Source organism: Neoarius graeffei, chromosome 10, assembly GCF_027579695.1.
Source record: "Neoarius graeffei isolate fNeoGra1 chromosome 10, fNeoGra1.pri, whole genome shotgun sequence".
Lineage (NCBI taxonomy): Eukaryota > Metazoa > Chordata > Actinopteri > Siluriformes > Ariidae > Neoarius > Neoarius graeffei.
Genome location: NC_083578.1, coordinates 24,960,160 through 24,973,064, shown reverse-complemented (window position 1 = coordinate 24,973,064; position 12,905 = coordinate 24,960,160). Strand labels below are relative to the sequence as shown.

The following is a 12,905-nucleotide window of genomic DNA, read 5'->3' as shown; positions in this document are numbered from 1 at the left end:
GGGGGCCCTTCTGTGTGAAGTTTGCATGTTCTCTGCGTGGGTTTCCTCTGGGTGCTCTGGTTTCCCCCACAGTCCAAAGACATGATAGGTTAGAATAGATTAACATGGGGCACCTAACCCACAACTGCTCCCTGGGTGCTGTGGCATAGCTGCCCACTGCTCTGGGTATGTGTGCTCATTGCTCTCGTGTGTGTGTTTTCACTGCTTCAGATGGGTTAAATACAGAGGAAGCATTTCATTGTGCTCAAGTCTGTGCTTGAGTATACGTGTGATTAGATAAAGGCTTCTTGTTCTATTCTGAGGAAGGTGGGTGAAGGGCAGGAATATACCTTGGATGGGACGTCAGAGGGCATTACTTTTAAAATATTATTATTAATAACAACAATGAATATACTGTACCAACGTGTAATATTAGTCTGTGTGTTCCAGATTATGCATGAGCTCATTTATTTATTTTTATTTATTTATGTAACTGTACTCTTTAGCTTGTTACGTTTCATGTGACTTTTTATTTATTTTTATGTTCATGATGACGTGTACATCAAGTAAATCATATTGGATCTGTGTAAATTCTGAGCTGGGTGGATCTGTAGGAAACACATTTGCCCCCTGAAATGGAAAAGTTATGGATCTCATGTATTCCCACTTGACCGTATTTAACAGAATGCTACGGAGCGCCAACCATCCGAGACCGGATATAAGGTATAATTGACAAGGTGGCGAGTCCATTGTTGTGAAAAGCCCAGACCAGAAGCTGAGACATTAACTAGTTAGCAGCATGGCATGAGTCAAGCTGCGTTACGTCTCTGAGAGAGTTGTTTTCCTGTTTCACAGTGTTGAACATTTGTTGTGTTTAAGTGAAGGCTGTTTATAACATTCCTGCCTGGAGTGGGACCGCCATATCTGCTGACTTGCTCAAGTAAATAAGCATTACCTCTCGAACCACACACCCAAGATGCAGTGCACCATGACACACACCTGCTTTCAATTTTTTTTTCACTTATTGCTTTATTTAAACCCTGGCTTCTGTTAGTTTGTCTTACAGTGCCTTGAAAAACTATTCATACCCCTTGAACTTTTTCACATTTTCCCACCTTACAACCACGAACTTTAGAAGTTTTTTTTTTTATTGAGATTTTATGTGATAGACCAACACAGAGTAGCACATAATTGTGAAGTGAAACGAAAATGATAAATGGTCTTCAAAATTTTAAACAAATAAAAATCTGAAAAATGTGGTGTGCATTAGTATTCAGCCCCCTGTCCTCTGATACCTCTAAATACAATCCAGTGCAATCAATTGCCTTCAGAAGTCATCTAATTAGTTAATAGAGTCCTACTGTGTGTAATTTACTCTCAGCATAAATACACTTGTTCTGTGAAGGCCTCAGTGGTTTGTTAGAGAACACTGAAGAACAAACAGCATCATGAAGACCAAAGAACTCACCAGACAGGTCAGGGATAAAGTTCTGGAGAAGTTTAAAGCAGGGTTAGGTTCTAAAAAAATATCCCAAGCTCTGAACATCTCAAGAAGCACTGTTCAATCCATCATTCAAAAATGGAAAAAGTATGGCACAACTGCAAACCTACCAAGACATGGCCGTCCACCTAAACTGACAGCGAGCAAGAAGAGCACTGGTCAGAGAAGCAGCCAAGAGGCCCATGATCACTCTGGAGGAGCTGCAGAAATCCACAGCTCAGGTGGGAGAATCTGTGCACAGGACAACTATAAGTCGTACACTCCACAAATCTGGCCTTTTTGGAAGAGGGGCAAGAAGAAAGCCATTGTTGAAAGACAGGCATAAGAAGCCATGCAGGGGACACAGCAAACATGTGGAAGAAGGTGCTTTGGTCAGATGAGACCAAAGTTGAACTTTTTGGCCTAAATGCAAAGCGCTGTGTGTGGCGGAAAACTAACACTGCTCATCACCCTGCACGCACCATCCCCGCTGTGAAACATGGTGGTGGCAGCATCATGCTATGGAGATGCTTTTCTTCAGCAGGGACAGGGAAGCTGGTCAGAGTTGATGGGAAGATGGATGGAGCTAAATACAGGGCAATCCTGGAAGAAAACCTGTTGGAGGCTGCAAAAGACTTGAGACTGGGAAGGAGATTCACCTTCCAGCAAGACAATGACCCTAAATATACAGCCAGAGCTACAATGGAATGGTTTAGATCAAAGAATATTCATGTGTTAGAATGTCCCAGTCAAAGTCCAGACCTAAATCCCATTGAGCATCTGTGGCAAGACTTGAAAATTGCTGTTCACAGACGCTCTCCATCCAATCTAGTTGAGCTATTTTGCAAAGAAGAATGGGCAAAAATTTCAGTGTCTAGATGTGCAAAGCTGGTAGAGACATACCACAAAAGACTTGCAGCTGTAATTGCAGCAAAAGGTGGCTCTACAAAGTATTGACACAGGGGGGCTGAATACTAATGCACATCACATTTTTCAGATTTTTATTTGTTTAAAATTTTGAAGACCATTTATCATTTTCGTTTCACTTCACAATTATGTGCTACTCTGTGTTGGTCTATCACATAAAATCTCAATAAAACACTTAAGTTCGTGGTTGTAAGGTGGGAAAATGTGAAGGGGTATGAATACTTTTTCAAGGCACTGTATCTTTGTTTTTATTTTCCATGCTGATGCACATCGTGTTCCTCACTTCAAATGTCGTGTTTTCATGCCTTTTGTTGCTTTGACCATCCTGTGTATATAAAATGTTTCTGAACTTGCGTCTGTCTCTGCGCCTCAACCATGATAAAAGTATTAAGGAGAAATGTTAGAATCCTGACGGACAGGGAGACAGAGAAAGAGACAGACGGACAGGGAGGGGGACTGACAGGGAGGGGGGCGGACAAAGAGCGAGAGACAGACTGATGGAGATGGAGATGAATGGACAGGGAGGGAGACAGGGAGGCGGCTGGACGGAGACCGAGTGGGGGAGAGGCAGGGAGGCGGACGGAAGGACAGGGAGACGGGGAGAGAGAGACGGACGGAAGGATGGTGAGACAGAGACTGACCGACAGGGAAAGAGGGAGATAGGAAGACAGACGGACAGGGAGACAGACAGACGGGGAGGGAGAGAGAGAGAGAGAGACAGACGGGGAGAGAGAAAACATTTGAATAACTTATTACAGTATTGGTTTATTTTATTATTAGTTCTTGTTGTTGGTCCCACGTTGTGTAGTTGAGAAATGAAACTTATCATGGGTATGCATGTACATGGAACAACAAGCTTGATATATGGTTCACTTATATCTTTTGATTTTTGCTTTCCATGTTAGATCTTGGAAAGCATCCCCCACAGATACGGTGTCCTCAGTGTATCTGCTGATGTTTGCTGCTTGTTTTGAGTATGAATAGTGCCATCGAAATATCTTTACATCACTGCCAGCAACGTCACAACCGGTCAAAAAACATAAATCTGACCGTTCTGATTCCCACTGAAGGTATAACAGGTTTCCATAACTGTTACTCGGTCAACAGCGGGAAGATTGTTTTGCTCCCATTCCCACAGGACACCTTACTGCATAATAACAAATTTATGGTTTTCACTGTGAGTAGGAATGGGGTAATAATAATTATTGGTACTGATAAAGAACCTGCACCTGTTTGTCAAAATGAATAAATTTCAACTGGTTACTGGTTTTCCTAGAGAAACAACTACCTGATGCGCATCAGTAAGCCTTCTGTCTGATTGGAAAACTTAGTCCAACTTGGTGCTCGTCTAAATTTAGCACAAGTTAATTCCTCGTACAGTTCTTTTATTCTACCTTTATAGCATCTTTTCTTGTTAACTGGGAAATGAACTCCTCATCCTGTCTGGCCTTGCACTGAAATCTTCACACGGTGAGTTGTGAGTCACACGGAGCAGTACGGTTTGCACAAAGAAATTCAGCAATAACGCAGGTACGGCAAATAATTCAGGAATAAAACACGAGACGGCATGCTATTATAAGAAAATATTCCACAACGGAGCGGCGTGACGTGAAGCGGAGTTACTGTCCCCATCCCGAAGAGCTTGTCCTGAGCTGTTTCATTCCACAGAAATTTTCCGACAATTACAATTTTTATTTATTAATGAACAACACAACACTAGGCAGGAGCTGTTTGATTCATAACCGTTTTGTTGATCAATTCAGAAGCGTGATATGTGAACAGAAGTATCCGATTCGGTACATACCCGTACACTGCAGGCTGTATTATAAACAGCCTCAAAAATGTGAGCAGTTAATGAGAAAGGAGCCCTTGTGCTTGTAGTGTTTGAGGATTCAGCTTTTTTTTTTTTTTAACTGCAAAACCCGCATAAGCATGATCTCTGTACACGGTAAATGAAGAACTGGAATCAACTTTATATTCAATGAGTATGAAGCTCAAATCAGCACTTTCTTCAGGAAGCAAGCAGCTGAAATACTGCTTATGCTTGCCATGATCATGTGCAAGTGATGCAGATCAGTAAGACTCATCAGTTCCCCTGATGTGCGATCGTTTCTAATTCCTAGTGCATATCGTCATCTGCCTCCTCCTGTAGGTGTCCGCCACTCGAACATCATTTGCGACAGCTGTAAGAAGCACGGCATCATGGGAATGCGTTGGAAATGCAAGGTGTGCTTCGACTATGACCTGTGCACCCATTGCTACATGAACAACAAACACGACCTCTCACACGCCTTCGAGCGCTACGAGACTGCACACTCGCAGCCGTGAGTATACCAAGCCTCTTCTTCTCTTATCACTTCATCACACTGACTAATAATCTCTCTGTTTTCTCCCTGGCCAGACTTTATGCTATTCCTGCCAGCTCTGTCACACTGACTTTTTTTTTTTTTTTCCCCCAACATAGCCTGCTGTTACATAAAGCGCAAATTTCCACTTGTCGAAAGTATACGAAAGTGGTGAATTAAAATTACCATATGAAAGTGACTTGCACAATATTTGATGGTCCACATCTTTTATGATGCAACGTTTTTGCATGAGAGCAACTCCAGTTTTGTCCAGCACGGTTTGCTGATAAACGTACCACAAAATCATGAAGCATTTTTATGTGTCAGAAGCACACGGTCTCAGAGGAGGATGACTCGCTGCTTGCACAATCAAAAAATTAGGTGAAGCCAGTATCTCGCTGGGCTGCGACAGCTTGCGAACGTCATTCGCGAGAGGGTTTCGAAGGTGTCTTGAAACATTCGCGGGGCTTCTCAGTTTCCTCGCACAAGTCGCAAAGTGTCGCTCCTTCGTCGCTGAAATTTTGAACGTCTTCAGAAAATTCGTGCGACAAAATTTCTCTCAAAATAGCCGCAAACGCGTCGCTGGCGTCGCAAAGCCGTCACGAACCCTTCTCAAGTCAGTTTCCGTGAGACAGGACGTGCGAGTGTATCTCACTGGGCTGCGACAACCTGCGACTAGTTGGAGAGACAACAATTGCGATAAAATATGTGAATAAATTCATGGTCTCCAACTATGCACCGATTGCCGATCGGAATCGGCCGATTTTCACGTGATCGGCCATGATCGGCGACCGGCCGGTCAAAATTAAAATATGCCGATTTTCTGCCGATCAAAACTTGTGTATCACATAGAGACGAAAGTGGAAATACTCGTAATTTGCAACTAAAAAGACTGCAGCTACACTGGCAGCTTGAACATGCTTTCTAGTGCGATTGTGTTGCGCTTGCACAGAACAGTGTCAGTCCTGCACGCCTAACGACCTCCGGCGCGCGTGCCATTAACAAAGAACACCTGTCTTTAATCAATGAGCGCTTATTTAGCTTGGCTGGGCATGTGGTAGATGACAGAAGAAACAGACTCTCTGGTGACAAGGTAGAAATGCTGCTGTTTTCAAAGAAAAACTTGCCATTAATGCACAAGTAAGTACAATAGTCAAGTGTGCGTTCACCGGCTAATAGATTAACACTCTTGCATGCACTTTTATTTAAGTTTCACCTATTTATTTTTCTTTATTTAATTGTATATCCTTATATGGCAAGTGTATCACCTGTTTTCACTGAAAAAGACCATACAAATACAGGACTCCCTAAAGTGAATGACGCATGAAATGGAATGACGAATGACAGGTAGTAAATTTGAACAATAAATGGTCCCTTGTCATTCAGATTCTTACAAATGGAATAACGATTGGAATCTTTAGTTTTAGACCTCCCTAGGATAAGATAAGTGGGTGCTTGGTGGGATATCAGCTTTTACAAATGGAATGACAGGGTTTCTATATGTATTGACTTACTTTGAGCTAATGTTGTCAGTGATATCACCTTTTATAAATGGAATGATGAGGTTTCTAGGTGGAATGACATACTTTGAGGCAATGTTATCAGTGATATCAAATTAACAAATGGAATGACATTGTTTCTAGGGTTAGGGTTAGGTTATAGGTGATATCACTGATAACATTGCCTCAAAGTATGTCATTCCATTTGTAAAAGGGGATATCACTGATAACATTAGTTTAAAGTATGTCATTCCACCTGGAAACGCTGTCATTCCATTTGTAAAAGGTGATATCACTGATAACATAACCTAAAAGTATGCCATTCCACTTAGAAACAATGTCATTCCATTTCATGAGCTGAAAGCATGTCATTCCACCTACATTTCAATCGTTATTCCATTTATAAGAATCTGAATGACAAGGGACCATTTATTGTTCAAATCACTAGCTGTCACTCGTCATTCCATTTCATGCGTCATTCACTTTAGTGCAGGGGTTTTCAAAGTGTGGGAGAGTCAGCCCCCCCCCGGAGAGCAAATAAACAACAGCGCCCCCCCCCCCTACAATTTTTGTTGTTGCTATACTTAATGTTCCATTCGTATTTTTTTAAAAATGGTTGTTGTACACATTATTTTTTTCTTTTTCACATTTTAAACATCTGTGCTTTTTAAAACATCTTGTTTTACACATTTTAAACATCTCATAGCATCGTTAGCTAGCACCTCTTGGCAGACAACACACTGTGGCAGTGGAGCATCTTCAGATCCAGTCCATGAAAATCCAAACTTTAAATAATCGTGGTCATACTTCCTTCTTTTTCCAGTCCCCCAGGATTCCGCGGGCCTTTTTTGTGATTGTTGCGGGCTAAAATGTCTGCTGTTGCGGGGGTTTCCAAAAAAATTGCGCTGAAAGTTGCAGTGTTTTTTAGGTTTTTGTTGCGATTACATTGCGGGAGGAAGTGAAAGTTGCGAGAAATTGCGATTTTCCCTCTTTGTGATTAAAATTGAGTGATATGTTAAATATTAAGTTATTACTGAAAAACTATTGATTAAAAAAACAAAGACACTGAGAAATGGTCCTGTAAACAACTTTACCAATATAAAAGATTACCAGGACTACAAAAATGCAGAAAAATAGGCTTTACTTATCCAAATGCACCTGTTGGTTCAAAAGTTAAAGTGCAGAGAACCTCACAGCACAACATGAAGTTACCTTCAAATATAATATAAATGCCTCAGCTTTCATGTAAGAAAAAAAAAACTATTAATACTAGTACTGTGTGCAGGCAGTCTCTCCTGAAGACTAAATTAAACAATTATACACGAATAAAATAAATGGCTCAGGCTTCATAGAAGAAAAAAACAATTTGAACAGAATCTCACAGTATGATGCTGAAGCTGCCTAAACAATGGAAAATAAAATACCATTTTGGCAAAAATGTTGGCAGCCATTAATTTCTTGTATTAAGTAAAAAAATAATGTAAAGTGCACACAGTCCTTCACTGTAAACATAACACACTTTCAGTGTTGCCAGATACTGCTGACATTTTCCAGTGCAAATTATGTTCAAAACCGCCACAATGCACTTGAAATCGTCCAATCTGGCAACACGACGCGCATGCTGCTTCTCTTGAACACACGGAAGTAAGGCGGAAGGTAGTTTGTCGACGTCACCTCAAGACGACGCCAACGATTGGTCAAATTTGCGGGAAAGTTGCGGTGATTGGATATAATTGCAACACCGCCCTGAGTTCGCGGGGATTGGTTGAATTTGCGTTGAAGTTGCGAATCGCAACATCCTGGAGGCTCTGTTTTTTTTGCTTGGCCCAGACTTTGTCTCCTCACTCACTGTAGCTTTAGGTACTAAAAACCGATCCATTTTGTCTCTCACGTTGCGCCCCCCCTGAAGAACTCTGGTGCCTCCCAGGGGGGGCGCGCCCCACACTTTGAAAAGCCCTGCTTTAGGGAGTCCCTACAAATACACATTTGTCAAATATGATATAATGGCATATGGCAGTATGACTGAAAATTATTTTTGTATTTTTTGTTACTGAATGTGGGAAGAAGAAAAGGGCTGTTCCATAAGGGTTAAGTTTTCAGACCTAAATATGAAAGTGTTCCAAAGCAATATATCCAAATATAGTGAAAATTTTTTTTGTGCGCCAGATATTGGATGTGAAAAGAAGAAAATGTTTGTGGTTGTGTGAATTTCCCATTACAGGAATTAATACGTTAGCCTATTACCAAACATCTAGTTAGATTTGTACAAAAAGAGAAAGAAAAAAATGTCCTTGTTTGTTTTACGACCTTGGTTGCACTTGATTCCATTGGAAATTACTCTACAAATACACATTTGACAAAGATGATAGAATGGCTATGGTATGACTGGAAATTATTTTTGTATTTTGATACTAAATGAAGAAATGGGTTGTTCCATAAGGCATAAGTTTTCAGATCTAAATAGGCTTATGAAAGTGTGTTCCATAGCAGTAGGCAAATAATATACGAGGGGGAAGTTGTTTTTGTGCCAGATATTGGATGGGAAAAGAAAAATGTTTGTGTGAATTTCCTATTTCAGGAATTAATATGTTAATACCAAACATGAAGAAAGATTTTACAAAGAACGATGTCCTTTTGTTTGTTTTCAACCTTTTGAGGTGTTGAAAATTTATTACTGAAAATCTGGCAGAATGTTCTATTAAAGAAAAGATGAAAAGAAAATAGTCTTTGTGCGTGCTGTGAAGTGGTTTGAAAAAATGAAATCGGAATCGGCCAAAATCGGTATCGGCAGGTCACACTCCATGGAAAATCGGAAATCAGAATCGGCCCCAAAAATTGCAATCGGTGCATCTCTAGCGAATATCAATTCGGTGTGATTCCAAGTGAAAATTGTTGCTAATTTGCATATTTTATCGCAATTTTTGTGTCTCCAACTTGTTGCAGCTCAGTGAGATACTGCCCTTAGTGTCTCGCTCTGTTTCTCACACACACACTCTCTCACACACACATTTCACCAGGTGCTTCTGGCTGTAAAGCTGATCATTTTACAACCACTTATATGAATAAATTCAAGGAATGCCTTCCTTGTGGTTTTAGCACGAGGATATCTGTGGTGTGGAAAAACACAAAGGCAGATTGTCACTCAGCAGCTTGGGGGGGAAAACCTAACAGGTTAAACTAGAGGGGAAAATATTTTGTCACAGAATCATGTGGATGACCTGAAAGCACGAATAATTAAAAGGAATGTGTGGTATTAAATACAGTAAAGTACCAATTAGGTACTTGACCAAATAGACACGAGCTTGAAAGACAGATGGTATGAGATTAGACGAGTCTTCCAAACCAGTCCACTGGCCTATTTAATAGTCTGAACACGTGTGACATTTACTGGCACAATATGCATCATGTGAACAGGAAAAAGATTTTTAATTTCATGCATAGCACCCACACCAGTTGACGGTCAATTTACAGCTTTTTAAAGGAAAATGTAACATTTGACACCATTATTATAATTTAACATGGCTTTATGTCCAGACTATTTGCCAAATCTTGACATACTTTCGACATGAAGTCTCAAATAAAATTACATTAAAGAATTATATTTTTATTCCAGACTCTATTAAACCTTTGCTTTTTTTTTAAAAAAAACGATTTTGTTAGATTGTTGTACAGCCCCAATTCCAAGAAAGTTGGGACACTAGGTAAAATGTACATAAAAACAGAATGCGATGATTTACAAACCTGTGTATTTCATTGAAAATATCACAAAACAACACATCAAATGTTGAAACCAAGAAATTGTATTGTTTTTTGAAAAAGATGTGCTCATTTTGAATTTGGTATCAGCAACACATTTCAGAAAAGTTGGGACAGGGGCATGTTTACCACTGTGTTGAATCACCTTTACTTTTAACAGCACTGTCAAAGTTTTGGAACTGGGGAGACCAATTGCTGTAGTTTTGAAAGACAAGTGTTGTCCCATTCTTGCCTGATGTACTGTAGGAGTTCAGTTGCTCAACAGTTCTTCGGGGTCAAATGTTTTAAATGGGAGACAGGTTTGGACTGCAGGCAGGCCAGTTTAGCACCCGGACTCTCTTACGACAGAGCCATGCAGTTGTAACGCGTGCAGAGTGCATTTGGCATTGTCTTGCTGAAAGAAGGAAGGCCTTCTCCGGAAAAGACATTGTCTGGACGGCAGGATGGTGCTCCAAAACCTGTAAATATCATTCAGCATTAATGATGCCTTCCTAGATGTACAAGCTACCCATGTCATGTGCACTAACGCACCCTCATACCATCACAGACGCTGGCTTTTGGACTGTGCGCTAAGTCGGATGGTCCCTCTCCTCTTTAGCACAGAGGATATGGTGTCCATGCTTCCTAAAAAGAGCTTCAAATTTTGAGCCATCAGACAACACAACAGTTTTCTACTTTGCCTCAGTCCATCGTAAAAGAGCTCGGGCCCAGAGAAGGCAGCAGTGTTTCTGGATATTGTTTTAGATTTGTTTTTAACTTGTATTTTGTGGACAAACTGTTTTTCACAGACGATGGTTTTCTGAAGTGTTCCTGAGCCCATACAGTGATTTTTCCACTGCAGAGACGTGTCTGCTTTTAATGCAGTGTCTCCTGAGGGCCTGAAGATCACAGGCATCCAATGTCAGTTTTCAGCCTTGTCTCTTGCATACAGAGATTTCTCCAGATTCTCTGAACCTTTTAATGATATGTACTAAAGATGATGCGATCCCCAAATTCTTTGCAATTTTACATTGAAGAATGTTATTCTTAAATTGCTGCACTGTTTGCCCACGCAGTCTTTCACAGAGCGGTGAACCCCTCACCATTTTTACTTCTGAGAGACTCCGCCCCTGGGATGCTCTTTTTATACCCAATCATGTTACTGACCTGTTGCCAATTTAACCTAATTTTTTTTTCCACAAGTTTTTCAGTCTTTTGCTGCTTCTGTCCCAACTTTTGAAACGTTGCTGAGAAAATGAGCATATGTTTTTCAAAAAAAATTAATTCTCAGTTTCAACATTTGATATGTTTTCTTTGTACGTTTTCATCAGTGTTTAGGGTTTCCATGATTTGCAAATCATCGCATTTTGTTTTTATTTGTTTTACACAGCACAGATATGTATTGGCATAAATATGTACACAAAGAATATTGCTATTCAAAAACATTTTTTAAAGTATATTTTTGGTCAACAACATTCAATATTTTAGCCCCAAATATGAACAAAAATTGGACCATGTCCAAGCACATCAATCCGCAGAAACAAGTCCTGTAAATTTTGTTGCTTTAATCATCAAATTTACAATGTCTGTTCATTTATGACACCACCAGCTGACTGATCTGGCACGTTTTAATTGTCCAGCAGCAATGACGTAAATAACGGCACGGCAGAGTAGTGTCCAAAAGTGCTTTTTCATTTTACCAATGAGCTCACTATATATAGTGCTCTATATAGTAATTCCATGTATAGTGAGTAGGGAGTAGTGAACAAGTGAGTGATTTCAAACACAGGGAGGGTCCTTCCAGAACAGGTTGATTTATACAGACATCATGTGACGGACCATGTGACACTTTGATTGCACACAGGTGGATCTTAACTTGCGTGACTTGGTTGGACCAGCTCTTATTTAGGGGTTTCATACGAAAAGGGGTGAATACTTATGCACACTCCAGATTTCTGTTTTTTCATCTTAATTATTGTTTGCTACCAAAAAAAAGAAATAAATTGCGCCTTTAAAGCTGTAGGCATGTTGTGTAAATCAAATGGTGCTAACTCTCCAAAAATCTATTTTAATTCCAGCTGGTAATGCGACAAAACAGGACAAACACCAAGGGGGATGAATACTTTTGCAAGACACTGTATATGACTGGATAAGATGTGGAAACAGTTTTATGATTGGTAGGAAGCGTGATCTGATTGGTCCAAGGAATCATTCGAGCCAATCGTTTGGATCTGTCGCTTTACCACGTCATAGCAAATTTGCAAAAAATCTCAACTCGCATTATCAGTGGTCACACTGTCATGCGGTCACTTGTCACGCTGTTACTTTTTCACTCGTCGCTGATACTGAAGTTACGCTCCGACATCACTGTGTGCCTACATAGAAATAGGATGTTTTCTAAACCTGTTGCATTTTCGCTCGCTGGTGTAAACATACCTTCGTTTTTTTTTTTTATAAAGACAAATTTGACCTTAGATGTTTGACTTCTGCATTATTGAGTCAGTCAGAAAACATTTCAGGTTTCCAAACATATTACTTTCCCAACAAAAATGTAACGTTAAAAGGAAAATGTTTTCACATCAGGAAAGAAAGGAACATATTAACGTAACGGGCCACTTGAACATATACCCCTTTTCCACCAAATCAGTTCCAGGGCTGGTTCGGGGCCAGTGCTGGTGCTGGTTCACAACTCGTTCAACTTGCGAGCCAGCTGAGAACCAGTTTGCTTTTCCATAGCTCGCGGTGCTAAGCGGAGCTACGTCATTACGTCGCTGTATACGTCAGTTACGGCGCTACGTTTACATAAACCTTGGCACGAATATCAAAGCAAAAACAACACGGAAGATGCAGCAGCAACAACAACAATAATAATGGCTGACTTCGCGTTTGTACAGCTGCTGCTTCTCGTCGCTTAAAAATGGCGATCTTTCGCGGTCTTGT

At 40.4% G+C, this 12,905-nt stretch overlaps 1 protein-coding gene across 2 annotated transcripts in view; it reads left to right on the top strand.

Annotated features, from left to right (window-relative positions):
• mib2 (MIB E3 ubiquitin protein ligase 2) overlaps positions 1–12,905 on the top strand; it is a 212,687-nt gene that overhangs the window by 81,953 nt on the left and 117,829 nt on the right. For both annotated transcript variants that reach the window (XM_060931604.1, XM_060931605.1), the window contains exon 3: positions 4,539–4,710. In XM_060931604.1, coding sequence (XP_060787587.1) covers positions 4,539–4,710 — 172 coding nt within the window. The remainder of the gene's footprint in view (positions 1–4,538; positions 4,711–12,905) is intronic.